Genomic DNA, 22,158 nt, shown 5'->3' with positions numbered 1-22,158 from the left:
TGGTCTCCGGTGTATAAGAAAGACATAGCTGAACTGGAGCGGGTGCAGAGAAGAGCGGCCAAGGTTATTAAGGAACTAGGGGGTCTGCAATACCAAGACAGGTTATTACACTAGGGGTTATTTAGTTTGGAGAATCGAAGGCTTAGGGGTGATCTTATTACAATGTATAAATATATGAGGGGACAATACAAAGACCTTTCTAATGATCTTTTTACTCTTAGACCTGTGACGGGGACAAGGGGGCATCCTCTACGTCTGGAGGAAAGAAGGTTTAAGCATACTCACAGATGCGGATTCTTTACTGTAAGAGCAGTGAGACTATGGAACTCTCTGCCATATGATGTTGTAATGAGTGATTCCCTACTAAAATTTAAGAAGGGACTGGATGCCTTTCTTGAAAAGTATAATATTACAGTGTATATACGCTAGTTTCCTTAATATTGAGTTGATCCAGGGAGCTAGTCTGATTGCCGTATGTGGAGTCGGGAAGGAATTTTTTTCCCCAATGTGAAGCTTACTGTTTGCCACATGGGTTTTTTTTGCCTTCCTCTGGATCAACATGTTAGGGTGAATTAGGATAGGATATGGGTTGAACTAGATGGACTTAAAGTCTTCCTTCAACCTTAATAACTAACTATAACTATTCTCAAAACTTCACCCCTCAAGGTGCTCAAAACCACATTCAAGAAGTTTATTAACCCTTCAGATACTTCACGAGAACTAAAGCAATGTGGAAGGAAAAAATGAACATTTTACTTTTTTCACAAAAAATTTACTTTGGAACCATTTTTTTTTATTTTCACAAGGGTGTCAGGAGAACATGGACCACAAAACTTGTTGAGCAATTTCTCCTGAGCACGCTAATACCCCATACGTGGGGGAAAGCCACTGTTTGCGCGCATGACAGGGCTCAGAAGGGAGGGAGCACCATTTGACTTTTTTAATGCAAAATTGGCTGGAATTGGCGCCATGTTGCATTTGGAGACCCCCTGATGTACCTAAACAGTGGAACCCCACCAATTCTAACTTCAACCCTAACTCCAACACACCCCTAACTATAACCATAACTCTAACCATATTCCCAACACCACCCTAACCCCAAGAAAACCTTAACCCCAACACAACTCTAGCCCCAACTCTAAATCCAGCCCTAACCCTAGCTCTCACCCCAACCCTAAACCCCTACCATAACAATAATGGAAATAGTTTTTTTTTATTTTATTATTTTTACCTAAGCGGGTGATAAAGGGGGGTTTATGGTAAAAACCACCCCAAATCATGTTCTCTGGCATCTCGGCTGCCCCTAGTAGCCGAGACCCCTGAGATTTTCCGACTCTGAGGGCGCTATAACCTTATTTCTCAGGGCCGTTAAAAAGCGACGATGAGAAATAAGTATCCTTAACTGCCTTCCTTAAAAGGCGTATAGGCAGTCGTTAAGGAGTTAATCCATTCATCCTAAAGCCTGTTTTCACCTTCCTGACTAGGCTATTTTTTAAATTATGGCCACTGTCACTTTAGGAGGTCATAACTCTGAAACATTTCAATGGATCACACTGATTATTATAGCACCATTTATTCCATGGTGCTTTACATGTGAGGAGGGGTATACATAATAAATACAAGTACAGTAATCTTAAACAATACAAGTCATGACTGGTACAGGAGAGAGGACCCTGCCCGTGAGGGCTCACAATCTACAAGGGATGGGTGAGGATACAGTAGGTGAGGGTAGAGCTGGTCATGCAGCGGTTTGGTGGATCGGTGATTACTGCAGGTTGTAAGCATGTCGGAAGAGGTAGGTCTTCAGTTTCTTTTTGAAGGTTTCCATGGTATTCGAGAGTCTGATATGTTGTGGTAGAGAGTTCCAGAGTAGGGGGGATGCACGGGAGATATCTTGTATGCGATTGTGGGAAGAGGAGAAAAGAGGGGAGTAGAGGAGATCTTGTGAGGATCAGAGGTTGTGTGCAGGTAAGTACCTGGAGACAAGGTCACAGATGTATGGAGGACACAGGTTGTGGATGGCTTTCTATGTCATGGTTAGGGTTTTGAACTGGAGTCTTTGGGTAATGGGGAGCCAGTGCAGGGATTGACAGAAAGGAGAGGCCGGGGAATAGTGGGGGGACAGGTGGATTAGTCGAGCAGCAGAGTTTAGAATAGATTAGAGGGGTGCGAGAGTGTTCGAGGGGAGGCCACAGAGCAGGAGGTTGCAGTAGTCAAGGTGGGAGATGATGAGGGCATGGACTAGGGTTTTTGCAGATTCTTGGTTGAGGAATGTATGGATCCATGAAATATTTTTGATTTGAAGTCGGCAGGAAGTGGAAAGTGCTTGTATATGTGGCCTGAAAGAGAAATCAGTGTCAAGGATAAAACCGAGGCAGCGAGCTTGTGAGACTGGGGAGAGTGGGCAGCCATTTGATGGAGAGGTCTGTTGGGGGGGTCGCGTGAGATGGAGGAAAGATGATGAATTCTGTTTTGTCCATATTAAGTTTTAGAAATCTAGCAGAGAAGAATAAAATAACGGACATTGAGGAATTCTGGTTAGTAGGGAGGTGATATCTGGTCCAGAGATGTAGATCTGTGTGTCATCAGCAGAGGGGATACTGAAAGCCGTGAGATTCTATGAGCTGTCTGAGGCTGAAGGTGTAAATGGAGAAGAGCAGGGGCCCTAGGACTGAACCTTGTGGGACTCCGACAGATAGGGGGCACGGTGAGGAGGTGGTGTGTGAGTGGGAGACGCTGAATGTCTGGTCTGTTAGGTATGATGCGATCCAAGATAGGGCCAAGTCTGTGATGCCAAGAGATGAGAGGGTCTGTAGTAATAGGGAATGGTCCACTGTGTCAAAGGCAGAGGACAGGTCCAGGAGGAGGACAGAGTAGTGTCGCTTGGCCTTGGCGGTTAATAGGTCATTGGTGACCTTAATTAGGGCAGTTTCAGTGGAGTGGTGTGGCCAGAAGACAGATTGTAAGCGGTCGAAGAGGGAGCAAGAAGAGAGGTGGGAGGACAGTTCTAGATGGATGTGTTGTTACAGTAGTTTTGAGGCATAGGGGAAAAGTGATATAGGGCGATAGCTAGATACAAAGGATGGGTCAAGAGAGGCTTTTTGAGGATAGGTGTGATTGAGGCATGTTTAAAACTTGAGGAGAAAACACCAGTTGTTAGTGATAGGTTGAACAGATGGGTTAGGGTTGGGATGAAGTGGGATGGGATCGGGTGAAGTGCAGGGTGGTGAGATGTGATCTTAAGAGTAGAGTCTCAATCTTCTGTAATGGTGGAGAAGTTGGTTTTGGAGGAGGAGGGCTGGGCAGTTAGGGGGAAGGGCTCTGGGGATTGTGGAGCAAAACTGAGCGCTCAGCATAGAGCACGGTATAGATGTGTGCCGAGCCTTACAGTGATCTTTGGGAGGCAGAATGAAAAAATCCACCCTGTGATCACCTTGATGTCGCTGTTACTATTGGCAGCGGCACCAAAGGAGGTAAACACCCACCAACCGGGGGCATTGATACAGGGTGTCAGCCTGTCAATGCACAGCACATATACTTCTATTTGTGGGATCGCAGTTCCGGCAGAGCAGTATATGTGCAGAACATGGTATGGTGTTAGTCACCAAATAAGTTATTTCCGAGCTATAGGATCAAACCACTGACCAAACCCCCCCCCCCCTGACATTCTGAGAACAGGGGTCTGCAATCTTGTCCTGAATGGAGTAGAGTTGTGCATGCTTGGCCTCTGCTCTCTTCATTATCTACAGGTGTTTTCTCACTAAATTAGAATATTGCCCAAAAGTTCATTTATTTCAGTTCTTCAATACAAAAAGTGAAACTCATTAAATAGTCATTACACACAGAATGATCTATTTCAAGTGTTTATTTCTGTTAATGTTGAAGATGAAAGCCCGAAAGTCATTATCTCAGTAATCTAGAATAATTAAAAAACACCCGCAAAAGGCTTCCTACGTGTTTAAAAAAGGTCCCTTAGTCCAGTAGGCTTCACAATCATGGGGAAGACTGCTGACTCTAAACTAAACTCTAAACTCTAAACTGCCCCAGAGCAGACCCCAAAGCAAAAGGCAGCCCCCCACATATAATGACGGTGAAGCAAGAAGAAAGAACAAAACACAGACAGAAAGATAGACTGAGCAAAGATGGGGCCCCAGCTAGCTTAGATAGGAAAGGACAGGAAGGCTGCTGTCTGCAATCCGTGAAAAACCCTATGAAAATAAGAGCCAACAATTGACAGTAAAAAAGGCCCTGAAGACGCTAGGCTTCAAAAAAGGCTATGTCAGTACTCAGGAATATTCTGAAGACAGAGCAACAGGCAAAAGGAGATTCAGCTCACCCCAGCAGGGAATGGCAGAATCCAGAAAAGCAAGGAAAACAAAACACTAATGCAAAAAGGCATGCAGAAATCTTAGCTTTAGATGAGCAGGAATCAGACTGGTTTCCTAGAAGTCCACAGAGAAATCACCTGCAGGCCAGAAGGGCGTCGGCAGCCTTATATCCAGTCATTAACTCCACTCAGCCAGTCATCATCATCAGCCCCAGGTGTTTGACAATCAGGCTCACTACCTTTCTTCACCAGAAGAGGGAGTTCCTCGGGCCTCAGTAGTGAAGGGGAAAATGAACTCACAACAGCCGACTCCCTATTCCCATGCTGATTTTTTCCTGCCTCCTGAGGTCTTAGTTTCCAGCTCAGTTCCTGCCTTCTCAAGCTAAGTTGTTCTCTGCTTATGTTCACATTTGATTTGGCTTGGTCTATTCAGTTTTTCGTGTGGTCAGCCAGCCCCGGCTGGGGCTGTGCTGAATTTCCACTCTTATGTCATTGTATGTGCTAGTTTTCTTTTTGTCCCTTATTAGATTGGCCTCTTTTTGCTCTGTTCTCAGAATATGCCAGAGTGCTGATATAGTGGGAGAAGTCTAGTGACTTCAGGGTATTTTTTGCTATCAGAAGTGTTGGACATTTTTGCAGGGTTTTTTGGCTTGATTACAGACAGTATCTTTCCTTTCCTGTCTAGTTAGTGTGGGCCCCATGGTTTGCTCAGCCTATTTTCCTACCTGTGTTTGTGCTTTCATCTTGTCTCACCGTCAATACATGTGTGGGGGCTGTCTATTCCTTTGGGGTCTGCTCTGGGGCAGTTTAGATTTCCCCTTTTCTTGCTTTAGGCTTATTTAGTCCTCCGGCTGTGACAAGGCATCAAGAATCATCGTAGGTACGCTCCATGGCTGCTGTTAGTTGTGTGGTTAGGATCAGGGGTCTGCAATCCGCGTAGCAACCAACCTCTCTGGTTTTCTGTGACTTGGCTTGGTCTTGTTTTCCTCCTCGGTGACCCATTCATAACACACTATACACAGACATATCCTGGACATGGGCTACAAGTGTCGCATTCCGTGGGTCAAGCCACTCATGACCAATAGACAACACCAGAAGCATCTTACCTGGGCCAAGGAGTAAAAGAACTGGACTGTTATTCATTGATCCAAGGTGGTGTTTTCAGATAAAAGTAAATTTTGCATTTCATTTGGAAACCAAGGTCCCAGAGTCTGGAGGAAGAGTGGAGAGGCCACAATCCAAGCTACTTGAGGTCTAGAGTGACGTTTCCACAATTGCTGATGGTTTGGGGAGCCATGTCATCTGCTGGTGTAGGTCCACTGTGTTTTATCACGACCAAAGTCAGCGCAGCCGTCTACCAGGAAATTTTAGAGAACTTCCTGCTTCCCTCTGCCGACAAGCTTTTTGGAGATGGAAATTTCATTCTCCAGCAGGATTTGGCACCTGTCCACATTGCCAAAAGTACCAATACCTGGCTTATAAACAACGGTATCACTGTGCTTGATTGGTCAGCAAACTCGCCTGACCTTAACCCCATAGAGAATCTACGGGGTATTGTCAAGAGGAAGATGAGAGACACCAGACCCAACAATGCAGACGAGCTGAAGGCTGCTATCAAAGCAAACTAGGCTTCCATAACACCTCAGCAGTGTCACAGGCTGATCACCTCCATGCCACGCCACATTGATGCAGTAATTGATGCAAAAGGAGTCTCGACCACGTATTGAGTGCATTTACTGAACATACATTTCAGTAGGCCAACATTTTGGATTTTAAAATCCTTTTTCAAGCTGGTGTTATAAAGTGTTCTAATTTACTGAGATAATGACTTTTGGGTTTTGATTGGCTGTAAGCCATAGTCATCGACATTAACAGAACTAAACATGTGAAATAGATCACTCTGTAATGACTCTATAGAATATAATATCTGAGATTCACTTTTTGTATTGAAGAGCTGAAATAAACTGACGATATTGTAATTTATTGAGACGCGCGTGTATAAGCTCGGCTGCTATTTCCATCAGTTCCATAGACAATGAATAGAGCAGAAGTGAAGCCTGCACCCTCCAGTCCATTCATTGCTCAGCTGTAGAGTCCTGTTCTCAGGATTGATGGGGGTCCCAGTGGTCAGTCCCCCAAATGGCAGTAAGTTATCCCTTACCATCGGGATTGGGAATAAGCCTGTACTGGCTACCAGAGATATAAATCGCCCCATCTTAGTAAAAACATATATCAGAGGTGTCAGGCCCAACTAGAACTTTTGCTATGGTGCCCTGACAACTCTAGGTACACCCCTGCTTGCAGTGCGGTGATCTCGCTCTGGGGCCCATGGCCAGATTGTACCCATCATTAGCGACACCCCGGGCAGAGCGGGGCCCAGGCACATTTCTCGCACAGGGGCCCCAAGCTGTCACTGGCCGCCCCTTACATCCACAGACGCCAAGCGAAGTTAAAAGCCTCTCTAGCGGCCACTAGACGGCGCTGCCCTTCCTCTAGGCAGGAAGTGCTGTGCTTGGCCGGCCACACCTGCCCTTAGCTGGCGGCCTCTGATAACGGCCGTGTTGTGTCCCGTGCGCAGGCCGGTAATGCCGCCCGGACAGCCTGTACCGGGGCGCTGCATCTCCCGCTGTAGTCGCCATTCACAGCCTATGTTACGCACAGAGCACATCCCGCTGAGGCGCTCACCCCGGCCCTACAGCTTCCTCAGCGCACACTGTGAATGCACAGGCCGAGGCTGTGAGCGCCCCCTGCCGGGCACTTCCTTCTCTCCTCCTCCTCCTCGTCTCTCCCCGACACCGCCTCCAAACAACACGGCGAACCTACATCAGCCGACAACATGGAGGCCGTCAAAACCTTTAACAGCGAGGTTTGTAGCCATCGAGCCCTTCGGATCAGCGCTTCCTCCCTGTGCTTCCCCCCCCCTCAGTGGCAGGCATATAACGGGGTGTCGGAATCCCGCCTGGTGCGGCAGTGCACACGAGGCCTGGTGCGGGGGCGCCCACTCCCCTCCGTGTCCGCGCTCAGGCCGGGCTCCTGCACCACAGCATTGTCTCCTGCCGCCATGACGCCGACCCCCGGGAGCGGGGCTGTGTGGTGCAAGGGCTGAGTGTGCGCGGTGCACAGGCCCGGCCGCTCTCCCCAGCCCGCTGCACGGCACTGCCAGGCCGCAGGGGCTGCACTCTGCCTCTGCACAGGTCGCTGGGCTGCCAAGTGTTAGCACTGCAGAGCCTCTGCTGTTCCCTTCCAGGGGGCTCTCCAGTTTGCCCCCCCCAATCACCCTTAGGTTATGGGGTAACGTCCCCGCCCATCTGAGAGCAGTGGCGCCCATCTGTTCCTTTCATTCTTCCAGGAGTGGTGCAGGTCACAGCGCCCGGACCCCATTACGAATGATTGGGGCGCTTGTCTGACCAGTCACATTGGGCTGTTCGGCGCCCTGGTTCTCGGTATCTCTCGGCAGTCGGACCCCCATTACGAATGATTGGGGCGCTTGTCTGACCAGTCACACTGGGCTGTTCGGCGCCCTGGTTCTCGGTATCTCTCGGCAGTCGGACCCCCATTACGAACCTTGGCTGTCCCGGGAGGTGTGAGTGTTGCCATTAGCTGCTGGACTGACGCCGATATGGAAGGCCTCATACTCACTGGCGATAAAATCGGACGATTGCAATCCAATTTTTAATCGGATTGCACTCTGACCCATGTTAGTGAATGGGTGACATCTTACTTGCAATTTTTTCCTCAGCCAAATCGGTCTGAGAAAAAAATCACAGCATGCTGCGATTTTCGGCAGTAGAAGTCAATGGGTGCGATTAAAAAAACGGACCATCCATTTTCCATCCGTCTTTAACAGATACATCACCATTCTGTGGTATAGAACACTGTAAATGGTCCTGTAAATGACTGTAGAAAAAGAGTGGCTGGGAAAAAAAACGGATGGAACAATAAAAAATCGCTTAGAAATCGCATGACACTGGCATAACTCTCCACCCTTTTTTCCAGTCCAGAAATTGGACCGTTTTTTTTTATCGCCAATGGGTATGAGGCTTAAGGTGGAATATAGTATTTAAGGGGAACCTGTCACCTGAAGCCCAAACTTTGCGCATCTTGCATTAGCCACTGGAGGTCTGATCACAGTCAGTGATGTTTGTCTCTTAACACTGCCGTTTACTAGCTGCTGGGGACTAGTCATACAGGCGGGTCCTGGCGGCTTCTCTCACGCTGCCGTTTACTAGCTGCTGGGGACTAATACAGGCGGGTCCTGGCGGCTTCTCTCACGCTGCCGTTTACTAGCTGCTGGGGACTAGTCATACATGAGGGTCCCTGGCGGCTTCTCTCACGCTGCCGTTTACTAGCTGCTGGGGACTAGTCATACAGGCGGGTCCTGGCGGCTTCTCTCACGCTGCCGTTTACTAGCCGCTGGGGACTAGTTCTACATGAGGGTCCCTGGTGGCTTCTCTCACGCTGCCGTTTACTAGCCGCTGGGGACAAGTCATACATGAGGGTCCCTGGTGGCTTCTCTCACGCTGCCGTTTACTAGCTGCTGGGGACTAGTCATACAGGCGGGTCCTGGCGGCTTCTCTCACGCTGCCGTTTACTGGCCGCTGGGGACTAGTCATACATGAGGGTCCCTGGTGGCTTCTCTCACGCTGCCGTTTACTAGCCGCTGGGGACAAGTCATACAGGCGGGTCCTGGCGGCTTCTCTCACGCTGCCGTTTACTAGCTGCTGGGGACTATTCATACAGGCGGGTCCTGGCGGCTTCTCTCACGCTGCCGTTTACTAGCTGCTGGGGACTATTCATACAGGCGGGTCCTGGCGGCTTCTCTCACGCTGGCGTTTACTAGCTGCTGGGGACTAGTCATACAGGCGGGTCCTGGCGGCTTCTCTCACGCTGCCGTTTACTAGCCGCTAGGGACTAGTAGTACAGGCCGGTCCCTGGCGGCTTCTCTCACGCTGCCGTTTACTAGCTGCTGGGGACTAGTCATACATGAGGGTCCCTGGCGGCTTCTCTCACGCTGCCGTTTACTAGCCGCTGGGGACTAGTCATACAGGCAGGTCTCTGGCGGCTTGTCTCCACCCACTGGCAGTGACGAGCCTCGGCCTACACGTAGGGGACCAGAGAATCTACTGGAGCGTTGCATATCTCTGCCCGTACAGAACGCAGCGACAAATTGGAACAGAACCTGGACGGGTCAAAGTCAATCCCTAAAGGCACTACCTGTCGCTTTTTGTCTCCTTACCATGCTGGTTTTTATTAAGCATAGGCTTAATAAAAACCAGCATTAATCTGAAATTCTTAGTGTGATTCTCTACAGTTTCTGACATGGGTCTCCCAGCTCCCCCCAATCACTGCTCGCACCATGTTGTGTGTGTATGTGCACACAGGCAGAGGCTTGTCAGTGGGCGGGGAGTAGTCGCCGGGACTCGCCTTTGTGACTAGTCACCCGCATGGCTCAGGTTCCCAGCAGCTATTAAGTGGTTTTCTCTGAACCAACATAACATTTCAGAGTCAAACATACCAGACTGGGTATGTATGAGCTGACAGGTGCCCTTAAGAAGAGGGTATCCGAGTGGTGGATAACCCCTTTAAGGCTATGTTCACACGTGGCGGTTTTTTCGCGGCGGTTTTGCCGCAAAAACGCGAAAATAAGCATTCCTATGGGATTCCGCAATGCTGTGCTAATGCTGCGGTTTTTACCATGGAGGAATCGCTTCGCGGTAAAAAACGCAGCATGCTCATTAATTTAGCGGAATCGCGGCGATCCCACACCCATAGGAATGCATTGTTCTGCTTACTTTCCGCATGTGGCTGTGCCCACCATGCGAAAAGTAAGCAGAACATTTGCGGATGGTACCCACGGTCCGGAGGAGAGGAGACTGTCCTCCGGGCTTTGGGTACCATATCCCTGTAAAAAAAATAGAATGTAAAATAAAAAATATTGTTATTCTCACCTTCCGACGTCCCGCACAGCCTTCCCGCCTCTCTCCACGCTCCCGGTCCCAGTAATTGTTTGTGAGCGATGACGTCCGTTCTCGCGGTCATTCGCGCGATGTCATCGCGAATGACCGCGAGACGTCGCGATCCCTCGAGAACGGACGTCATCACGGTAATTCTCGCAAAGGATTACTGGGACCCTAACAATATTTTTTTTAAATTATTTTTTACATCCTATCTTTTACTATTGATGCCGCATAGGCAGCCTCAATAGTAAAATGTTGGTCACACTCGTCAAACACTATGTTTGACGAGTGTGACCGACCTGTCAATCAGTTCTCCAAGCGATGCTACAGATCGCTTGGAAAACACTAGCAATTCTGCAAGCTAATAACGCTTGCAAAATGCTAGTTTTTCCGCGGGAATTTAAAATGTGATTTTCCCGCGGAATGGAATTCGGAATTCTCGCGGTAATTTCCGCCAGAGTTCTGCTACTTGTGAACCCAGCCTAAGTCTGCTTGTATTCTGGAGGATGTGTGTCTTTCTGCTTTACTCCTCCTGTCGCCATGGTTTCATACACCAGCACAGAGAAGTATAAGGGTATGTTTCCATGGTTAGTAAACGCTTCGGGTTGGATGCTGTGTACTGCCGCAGCATAAAACCCGCAGCTTCCAGATGTTACAGCATAGTGGAGGGGATTTCAAGAAATCCCATGTCCGCTTTGCGTGCACAGACACCTCCGGCTTCCCTGCGGAGACAGACCTACAGCAAGTCTCTTCAGACCGCAGCATGTCTGTTTATCTTGCGGAGACGCGAGTCTCCAGTACAATGTATAGGACGCAGTGATTCCGCACGGTTCAATGAACACATATGGAATCACCTGCGTTCAGTAGGACGGAGCGGACATGTGCTGCATCTAAAGCACTGCCGGTTACTGACCGTGTGGACATAGCCTAAGAAAGATTTTATCTGCAGACCGTTGGCAAATCGAGCTACATTTGGTGACATCTGTTCAGAATGTCATGTCCATGGTGCTCATACACATAAGACTATAAGGGTTGTCCAGTGAAAATGAGTTAAGACTTCATCCACTAGCACAAAGAAGCAAAATACAGCAATCTTTGGTTGAAGTTACCATGCACCTCCAGCTTAAACTGATAAAAAGCGAAATTTCTATCTATGCAACTAACTTAATGAAGTAACAGTAAAGTATTGTTTGCTTTTACTTTGCTGTGCTGGATTGAAAAACTTTTCTCATCACTTTGAACTTGATAGCTGACATGCCTTATGTGTAGAGAAGAGGGTTGTACAGGAAACAGATCGCTGAGCTGGAGCTACCAACTTTCTTACATTACCAGAACTTTAAGGGTTTGTCTGGTTAAGGAAGGTATGAGCTGTCCACAGGTCAGATGATAACTGTCTGCTCGGTGAGGCCTTCGGCCTACAGGGACTCACACCTATCTGCAGAATGGGCAACTTCTATTACAATATGGAGCCTCAGATCAGACCGCCACTCCATTTCTTCTCTCTGGGGTGTTGAGTGGATGAACCATTGATTGACCATGCGCAGTGCTGCTCCATTCTAACGGGTGTAAGGCTAAGTGCACACGTACCGGAACTCTCGCGGAAATTACAGCGAGAATTCCGGAATTCCAGTCCGCGGGAAAATCGCATTTTAAATTCCCGCGATTTTCCCGCGGAAAAACTAGCATTTTGCAAGCGCATTTAGCTTGCAGAATGCTAGCGTTTTCCAAGCGATCTGTAGCATCGCTTGGAGAACTGATTGACAGGTTGGTCACACTCATCAAACATAGAAGTGAAGAGAAGCGGGAAGACTGCGCGGGACGTCGGAGGGTGAGAATAACAATATTTTTTATTTTTAAATTCTATTTTTTACAGGGATGTGGTACCCAAAGCCCGGAGGACAGTCTCCTCTCCTCCGGACTGTGGGTACCATCCGCAAATGTTCTGCTTACTTTCCGCATGGTGTGCACAGCCACATGCGGGAAGTAAGCGGAGCAATGCATTCCTATGGGTGCGGGATCGCCGCGATTCCGCAAATTAATGAGCATGCTGCGGTTTTTACCGCGAAGCGATTCCGCTGCGGTAAAAACTGCAGCATTAGCACAGCATTGCGGAATCCCATAGGAATGCATGGGATGCTTATTTATCGCGTTTTCGTGGCAAAATCGCGTGGTTAAAACCGCCGCGGAAACGCGAAAAAAACGCCACGTGTGAACTCAGCCTAAAAGTTCCCCATTTTGCCGATTGGTGCGGGTCCCACTGGCACACCTCCACCGATCACATCCAATAGATAAAATTTTTTTTTTTTTGACTGGACAGCCCCTTTAAGGCTAGTTTCACACTAGTGTTTATGAGCGCAGCGACGGCCTGCGCACGGCCGCCGCTAAGCCCCGCCCCCTGCCGCGTCTCCGCCGGTAGCTCCGCCCACCGGCGCATGACGCTGCATGCGCCCTGCGTCCCCTATCTTTATCACTGGGGGTGCAGGCCGTGCGCAGTATGCGTTTGGCGGCGCATGCGTCCTTTTGACGGTGCGCCGACCTGCGCCAAATGCAACCTGCTGCAGTTTGGTTGCGTCGGCGCACCGTCAAAAAGGCGCATGCGCCACCAAACGCATACTGCGCACAGCCTGCGCCCCCTGTGATAAAGATAGGAGACGCAGGGCGCATGCAGCGTCATGAGCCGGTGGGCGGAGCTACCGGCGGATGCGCGGCAGGGGGCAGGGCTTAGCGGCGGCCGTGCGCAGGCCGTCGCTGCGCTCATAAACGCTAGTGTGAAACTAGCCTAAGACAGTGTTCATGTGTAGTGGTCATGTTGCGGCTCATAACCATAACAGCCATATGCCGCTGCCGTCTTTACTGGTTCCCTGTATAATCATGTAATCTTGAAGGAAAATAGCTGTTTTACATAAGATTGCGGGCGATCATCGTGATTATAATCGTCCGACTGGTTCTGCAGGTGAAACTCAGTCACTGGCTTTCCCTCTCTGGCACAGAAAATTGAGCAGGAGCCCACGCAATTTTTTTCCCGTGAATACATTCTTTTATTAAATACATACAGCTCCCAAATTTTACACATAGACACTACTAACACTGTTAGTCACTGACATAAATCTAACTGCTCTGCAATGGTTTACTGTATGTAAACCATGTCTCCTATCCTGTCGGCTTCCGCAATGATTTTACAAAAGCCGACAAATGAATTACCGGCTATTCTACTATGTATCTCTCAATGAAATATATATATATATATATATATATATATATATATATATATATATATATATATATATATATATTTTATGTGCCACTGATATATATACTCCTATGTGTATACATGTATTATATATTTTGTATAATAACATGTCAGTGTGACTTTACTGTATAGCCATATATGAATTGCCGGCTTTTCAAAGGACACCGGTGCGTAAAAATCGGACAGCACTCGCATGGTGCGAGTGATGGCCGATTTTTTTCTCGCACCCATTGACTTGTATCTCTCCCGAGAATACGCAGCATGCTGCAATTTTTTTTTTTTTTTCTCAGTCTGATTTCGGCTGAGAAAAAACTTGCAAATGAGATGTCACCTATTGAATAACTTTGGTCCGAGTGCAATCCGTTTTTTTTAACGGATTGCACTCGTTCGTATTTCTCGTGAGTATGAGCCCTAAAATCGGGTTCTGGTCAAATATATAAAACATAGTCCGTGTTCGATTAATGGGCCCATTCACAGCAGATCGCCAACAGGGGACAATGCAAGTGTTAGGCTGGGTTCACCCGTAGCGGAACTCTCGTGGACCTGGAGCGTGGAGAGAGGCGGGAAGGCTGCGCGGGACGTCGGAAGGTGAGAATAACAATATTTTTTATTTTAAATTCTCTTTTTTACAGGGATATGGTACCCAAAGCCCGGAGGACAGTCTCCTCTCCTCTGGACCGTGGGTACCATCCGCAAATCATGTACTGCTTTCTTTTCACATGGTGTGCACAGCCACATGCAGAAAGTAAGCAGAACAATGCATTCCTATGGGTGCAGGATCGCCGCGATTACGCAAAATTAATGAGCATGCTGCATTTTTTACCGCAAAGCAATTCCGCCGCGGTAAAAACCGCAGCATTAGCACAGCATTGTGGAATCCCATAGGAATGCATGGGATGCTTATTTTTCGTGTTTTTGCGGCAAAATTGCGCTGTAAAAACCGCCGCGGAAACGCGAAAAAAAACGCCACGTGTGAACCCAGCCTAAAGGGTTATTGTTGTAAGGTGTTGTCACTATATTTGCCAAGGGGAAATTGGCAATGAGTGTCCGCAGCATGAGATAGTGATTTTAGTGAGGTTTCATCCATCGAGGTGGTACCATATTATATAAAATTTTCTACAAATCAATCTCATGTCAGCGTACACTAACGCAGTGGTTTAGAATTTTAAAACGTTCCGAACAGCAGCAAATAAAATTTAAAAAAGTAGTGTACAATTTATCAAGGGGTAGGAAAATGAGGGTGATAGTCCACACTGATGTAGATACAGGAAACCGATGGTAAGGTCAAACGGGTTATTTTCTATGAGTTTTGACATTGCACTAACTTGTTGCCCAGGAGAACCACAATAGTAGATCTACCTACTTCAAAACACATAGAAGGAGCTGATTTGTCCTGATTCCTATGTTGTGGGTTAACACAACCCTGACAGGTGAGCAGTTCCTCAAATCATCTAACTCCTCTTTTCTCCCTTGGATAAGACCCTCTTGCACTTGGTGTCCCTTTTTTTTTTCTTTAGTACAGTTTATGTTTGATATCGTCAGCGCTCAAGGAGTCTGTACCATTCTGTCTCACTCTTTATTATTTCTTATTATAGTGCCATTTATTTTGTGGCGCTTTACATGTGAAAATGGGTAGACACACCAAAAAAACAAGTACAGTAATCTTGAACAAAACGAGTCACCAACTGGTCCAGGAGGTGCGAGGACCCCTGCCCATAAGGACTCAGTCTGTAAGGGACGGGTGAGGATACAGTAGGTGACTGCAGAGCTGGTTCTGCAGTGTTATGGTGAAACATGGGTTATTGCAGGTTGTAGGCTCGTCAGAAGAGGTAGGTCTTCAGGTTCCTTTTGAAGGTTTCCACGACAGGCCAGATTCTGATATATTGGGGTAGAGAGTTCCAGAGTAGGGGGGATGCCCGGGAGAAATATAGTATGCGATTGTGGGAAGAGAACATACGAGGGGAGTAGAGAAGGAGATCTTGTGGGGATCAGAAGTTGCGTGCAGGTAACTACCGAGAGACTAGGTCATAGATGTATGGAGGAGACATGTTGTGGATGGCTTTGTATGCCATGGTTATGATTTTGAATTGGAGTCTCTGGGCAATGGGAGGACAGTGAAGGTATTGACAGAGAGTAGAGGCTGGGGAATAGGTGGATTACGCCAGGTTCATACTGCGTTAAAGCAGTCCGTTCAACGCATAGCGTTGACGGGCTACGTTAACAATATTGCATAACGCGATCGCGCTATGCTATACCACTAGCGCAGATGCTTCATCTGCGCAAGCGGTGACGGAGCGTTGGACGCTGCAGCCCGCGTCCGAGGCTCCGTCACAGAATGACAGCACATCGGTAGTGCATGCCGCTTTATGGCATGCATTGCGATGCGCCCGATAATGGGGGTTAATGGCAGTGTTAATGGACTGCATTACTTCGCGTTATACCGCGATGTAACGCAGTCCGTCTAACAGACTGCCATAACGCAGTGTGACGCCAGCCTTAGTCAGCAGAGTTTAGGTTAGATTGAAGGGGTGTTAGGCTGTGTGCCCACATAAGCATTTTTGAAGCGTTTGTCCCGGTCAAAACGCTTCAAAAACGCATACAAGAAGCATCCCATTTTAAATGAATTCCGCACTTTTTGTGCACATTGATTCGTTTTTTTCTGTGAAAAAAACGCTTCACAGTAAAAAAACACAGCATGCTTATTAATTTTGCGGAATAGTCCGCGTTTTTGCTATTTTCTATGAGTCAGAAAACGCGCGGGAAAAAAACGCATCAAAAATGCAGAAAATTTCTGCATAAAATCCTGTATCCTTCTCAGAAAACGCGTGGTTTTTTCCGTGTGGTTTTTGCGCAAAAAACGCGAGTTTTTACTCTGTCGCCTTATTGGGGGACACAGAACCGTGGGTGTTATGCTGCTGTCCACTAGGAGGCGACACTATGCATAATCTGAAAAAGATTAACTTTGGCTCCTCCTCTGCAGTATACACCCCTGGACGGCGTCAGCCTTCTCCAGTTTTTGCTTAGTGTCGCAAGGAGGCACACCTTTTTTTCTTTTTTTCCTTTCGTCGGAACAGATGAAGAAAAGTGGGTCTCCAGCGAGACTCCCGGCATGGCTCCTTCCTTGGCCCCCTTTTTAGGGGTGCCCAGTTGAAGTAGAGATGGCGGTCCCCCATGTCGCTCCTTCCCCAGTCCCTCGGGTACTGGTCCGAAGTTGAGACCCCCCCTCCTTCCCCAACCCCCTTCAGGGTCTGGGTTGAGGTTGAGGCAAGGATGAAGACCCCCTGACGGTGACAGACGCACCCTCCCTAATCCCCCGCAGGGGGCATTAGGTTGAGACGCTGCAGGTAGGGTCCGAGTACAGACAGCATTCTGCACCAGGGACCCCAGCCCAGCTGTGGGATTCTGCTGGGGCCGGGGGAGGGTGCAGGCAGACGTGGCACAGCAGAGACAGGGCTTTCTGCGCCCCTGCCTCTGCAGCAGCAGTGGCTCCATGGCGCTCCAGGGACCCCCCACACAGGAACCGCTAGCACTGCTGCCCCCACCGCTAGCCAGTCGCCCATTCTGGGGGGTCCGGTGCAAATCCGACCCCCTCCTGGGCATCAGGCCTCTAATTTAGACCGCGGCTTCGGCCTAGCCGAAGCCGCCGCCTTTTCCCCGCCCCCCCGGCCCGCCCCTGGCACGCCCCCCCGGATGACGAAAATGACACTGCAGTGTCATAGAAGGGGCGGATCGAGGCAGGAAGGGCGCGCTTTTACATGGCCCAGCGCGCCCTTTTCCAGCTCTCCGCCCCCTTCCCTCTCCACCTCAGAATCCGGTGGCCATCTTGCTGCACCTGGAGGAAGGCAGCACAGAGTCTCCGGGGGGCACAGGACATGGGGCTTATCAGCGCTGGACCTAAGGGGAGCACCGGTGGGGTAAGATCACAGCTAGGTCCTTGGTACTCAGCTGTGAATTCCTATAACCTATAGCGCTCTCCTACTCCTTTTTCCTCTGCGTAGATACCCCTGTAGGGTCTCTATTAATCAGCCTAGGTACTATGTCGGGCTCAAAGAAAAGAACCAGGCAAGACTGCTTTTATGCAGTCTGCACTCTCCCCAGCGGCAGCACGTATCCGCACTGCCGGGACTGTACCCAAAAAAAAAAACGGAGCAGAACCCCAAGAAGTCCCTACCAACGCTTCTGCGACCGCTACTGCGCTGGAATGGACAACTCAGATGTCGCAGTCTATGACACAGTCTATAGATAACCTGACCTCTACATTACTGCAGGCTCTGCAGGGTCATGTCTCGGCTATGAACGTTACCCAGCAAAGGGACGTCCGGTCTCATGATCAGGGCGCTTCCGACAGTTCGAGGCGTAAGCGGACCCACAGGTCGCGTTCAGCTGTGTCCTCACATAGCAATAGGTCTTCCCCCTCCAGGGAAAGACACAGTGGCCTCAGGTCACCGAGGCCGTCCCCTGATAGAGAAGGACAATGCGGATCTCCACAATGATCCCAGACTACGGGAAACCTCCGCTCTAGTTCGCCCGCTAGGGAGCTCCTTAGCGATGCGCAGGACTCAGAGGGCATATGTGACTCCAATTCAGATAACGAAACAGAGAACGCTTTGCTCCCTAGTCCCCCTAGCAATACTGCGATAGTTGAGGATATCGTCTCTTCCATCCTTCGGGTGCTGGACATTTCAGATCCAACCCCGGAAGCACCAGAACACAACATTTCCTTTGAAAGTGTTCAGAAACCATCGAAGGTCTTCCCTAATCACCCGGAATTCCAAAAAATCCTTTCTAAGCATTTTTCGCAGCCTGAGAAATTCGCCAATCGCAAGTATTTGGAAGCAAAATACCCCTTTCCACAGAAAGACACCAAGGATTGGACAGATCCGCCTGAAGTGGACCCTCCAGTCTCTGGGCTGGCAGCACAAACGCTTCTCTCGCTGCCGGACAGATCAACCCTCAAGGACACAGCAGACAGACAAGTCGAACGCATGGCTCGTTCAATCTTTGAAGCGGCAGGTGCCTCTTTGGCTCCCGCATTTGCTTTAGTCTGGGCAGCCAAGGCCATCATGGCTTGGGCTGCTCTATTGCAAAAGGGCCTTCAAGCTTCAAATCCTCAGATGGCGGACCAGGCGGTGCAAATTGCAGTGGTGGCAGATTACATGGTCCTTGCAGCGTTGGACTCTGCAAGAGGAATAGCGGGAATAGCATCAAACGCCATTACAATCCGGCGTATTCTCTGGCTAAGAGAATGGAAAGCGGATGCGGCCTCAAAAAAGTACCTAACAAATCTCCCGTACTTCAGTGGCCGTCTTTTCGGTGAAAAGCTGGATACAATGATATCCAATGCTACCGGGGGCAAAAGTACTTCCCTCCCTCAACTAAGACCAAAACGCACGTTTAAAAGGCGTAATCAATCTCGTTTCCAATCCTTTTGGAATTCTTCGGGCTGGTCCGTCTCACGCCCAGCACAAAACCGTAATCGTTCCCCCCGCAGGGACAACACACGGCGGCACAGAGGCCGGACAGGAACTGGCAATCAAAGGCAAGCCAGGCAAAACCTAAAGGAGGAAAACCTCAGACTTTTCCCTCGTCCTGACTCATGCCCTCTCGAAGACACCCCACTTGTTGGCGGACGACTGCTACTCTTTCAGCAGGTCTGGCTGCCTATTACAGAAGACAAGTGGGTCAAGGAAATAGTGTCTTCAGGATACAAAATCGAGTTTACTACCAGCCCACCGCACAGGTTTTTTTTCCATCTGTCCCTCCAAAATCCCCGCTCAAAGCTCAGGCCTTCCGTCAAGCGGTTTCTTCCCTCCTGCGAGCAGGAGTCATAGTGCCAGTCCCAGCAGAAGAGCGCTTCCGAGGGTTCTACTCCAACCTGTTCGTGGTGCCCAAGAAGGGAGGCAGCGTCCGACCCATACTAGACCTCAAGCAACTCAACAAGTACGTTCGAGTTCGTCACTTCCGCATGGAATCCCTCCGGTCAATCGTTGCGTCTATGGAAAAAGGAGAATATCTTGCCTCCATAGACATACAGGATGCATACCTGCATATACCAATTGCTCCCTCCCATCAGAGGTTTCTCAGATTCGCAATCAACCAAGACCATTATCAGTTTGTGGCCCTCCCGTTCGGTCTGGCCACGGCCCCCAGAACATTTACAAAGGTCATGGCAGCTACCATGGATGTTCTGCACTCCAGAGGCATAGTAGTCGTTCCATACCTGGACGACCTTCTCATCAAGGCCTCCACCCTCAAGGACGGCGAGGTCAACGTCTCGATCACGATCGACACTCTGACGCGCCTGGGATGGTTAGTCAATTTACAGAAGTCCTCGACTACCCCGAGTCAGTCTCTGACCTTCCTGGGGATGCTATTCGACACCTCCAAGGGTCTGGTGATCCTCCCCAGGGACAAGGCACTGGCTCTCCGTCTGGGAGTTCACACACTCCTCCGCAAGTCCCCCAGATCTCTCCGGTATACCATGAGAGTACTTGGCAGGATGGCAGCAGCAATGGAGGCGGTACCATTTGCCCAGTTTCACTTCAGACCCCTTCAACTGGCCATCCTCAAGTCCTGGGACAGGAATCCGTTCTCCCTCGACAGGGAGTTCCGGTTATCAGCAAACACCAGGAGGTCCCTGCACGGGTGGCTCAAGCCAACCTCGCTTGCAAGGGGAAAATCCTTTCCGGTCAATGGAAGGTTTTGACCACTGACGCAAGCCTTATGGGTTGGGGCGCGGTGCACCTACATCACAGAGCGCAAGGCAGGTGGTCACCAAGGGAATCGACCATGCCCATCAACATCCTGGAAATTCGGGCCATCTTCCTGGCGTTGCAAGCCTTCCATCACTTGCTGGCAGACTTTCATATCAGAGTACAGTCGGACAATGCCACGGCAGTGGCATACGTGAACCATCAAGGCGGCACCCGCAGCATCCAGGCGATGACCGAAGTAAAGCGTATCCTACAGTGGGCGGAGGATGCAAGGTCGGTACTCTCCGCGGTCCACATTCCGGGCGTGGACAACTGGGAAGCCGACTATCTCAGCCGACAAGGAATGGACTCGGGGGAATGGTCTCTCCATCCCGAAGTCTTCGGTCAGATCTGTCATCGTTGGGGGACCCCGGACGTGGATCTGATGGCATCCCATCTCAATGCCAAGGTTCCCAATTTCATGGCCAGGACGCGCGATTCGCGATCGCTCAGAGCAGATGCCCTGGTTCAGGACTGGACCCAGTTCCAGCTTCTGTACATTTTTCCACCCCTCCCCCTGATCTCCAGAGTCCTGAGGAAGATCAAACAAGAGGGTGTTCCCACCATTCTGATCGCTCCAGACTGGCCCAGGCGTACATGGTACGCCGACGTCGTGCAACTCACAGCAGACGCTCCCTGGCGTCTCCCCACACGTCCCGACCTCCTGTCACAAGGCTCGTTCTTCCACCAGAACTCAGGGGCTCTCAATTTGACGGAGTGGCCATTGAGACCTGGGTTTTGACCCAAGCAGGTTTTTCACCGGACGTTGTTAAAACCATGATCAGGGCTCGAAAGCCAACTTCAGCCAGGATTTACTATCGTACCTGGAAGGTTTTTCTTCACATGGTGCGACTCTCGTGGGCAGATTCCACTTCCCTATTCTCTTCCAAAGGCCCTCGGGTTCCTTCAGTCAGGCCTGGACGCCGGGCTATCCCTGGGCTCGCTGAAGAGCCAGGTCTCAGCGCTTTCAGTGCTCTTTCAGAGGCGTATTGCTAACAAGCCGCAAGTGTAGACTTTTCTCCAAGGGGTTTCCCGATTGGTTCCCCCCTACAAACGTCCGTTGGAGACGTGGGACCTCAACCTGGTCTTGACAGCACTACAGTCACCTCCTTTTGAACCCCTTAGGGTGGTCTCACTCCGCTTTCTATCGCAGAAAGTGGTTTTCCTGGTGGCAATCGCCTCGCTACGCAGGGTGTCTGTACTTTCAGCTCTTTCCTGCAGACAACCCTTCCTGGTTTTTCATCAGGACAAGGTGGTTCTCCGTACAGTACCATCCTTCCTTCCGAAGGTCGGGTCCAGCTTCCACCTCAATGAGGAAATATCACTACCGTCTCTTTGCCCGGCTCCCGTTCATAGGGTAGAGAAGGCTCTGCATACGCTTGACCTTGTCAGGGCATTGCGTGTTTACGTGTCTAGGACTGCTCCTTTCCGGAAGTCTGATTCACTTTTCCTTCTTCCAGAAGGCGTTCGCAAGGGCCTACCGGCTTCCAAAGCCACCCTTGCTAGGTGGATCAAGTCCACCATTCAAGAGGCTTACCGCCTCAACAATTCTCCTCTTCCGGCCGGTATCACGGCACACTCTACGCGGGCGGTAGGGGCCTCTTGGGCCATTCGGCATCAATCCTCAGCACATCAAGTGTGTAAGGCAGCCACTTGGACTAACCTGCACACATTTACAAAACACTACAGAGTGCATACCCAGTCCTCAGCGGATGCGAGCCTGGGTAGACGGGTCCTGCAGGCGGCAGTACTCCAAGTCTAGGGGACTGTCGGCACAATATTCGTCCACTGCTTCCCACCCAGGGACTACTTTAGGACGTCCCACGGTTCTGTGTCCCCCAATAAGGCGACAGAGTAAAGGAGATTTTTGTG

The 22,158-nt window shown here is 49.7% G+C and overlaps 1 protein-coding gene across 5 annotated transcripts in view; it reads left to right on the top strand.

Annotated features, from left to right (window-relative positions):
• Positions 1 to 6,862: 6,862 nt before the first annotated feature.
• The window catches only part of SCAF8 (SR-related CTD associated factor 8), a 463,405-nt gene continuing 448,109 nt past the window's right edge, over positions 6,863 to 22,158 (top strand). For 4 of the 5 annotated variants that reach the window (XR_012234161.1, XR_012234162.1, XR_012234163.1 and 1 more), the window contains exon 1: positions 6,863 to 7,193. Coding sequence is in view for 2 of the 5 variants with exons in the window: in XM_073585726.1 (XP_073441827.1) it covers positions 7,164 to 7,193 (30 nt within the window). In the remaining 3 variants the exon portion in view is untranslated. The remainder of the gene's footprint in view (positions 7,194 to 22,158) is intronic. The other variant, XM_073585728.1, reaches the window with a different exon arrangement.

Source organism: Dendrobates tinctorius, unplaced genomic scaffold, assembly GCF_039654945.1.
Source record: "Dendrobates tinctorius isolate UK_male_01 unplaced genomic scaffold, ASM3965494v1 ptg000087l, whole genome shotgun sequence".
Classification (NCBI taxonomy): domain Eukaryota; kingdom Metazoa; phylum Chordata; class Amphibia; order Anura; family Dendrobatidae; genus Dendrobates; species Dendrobates tinctorius.
The sequence above is the reverse complement of the archived record's forward strand: the minus strand, read 5'-3'. Positions and strand labels throughout refer to the sequence as shown.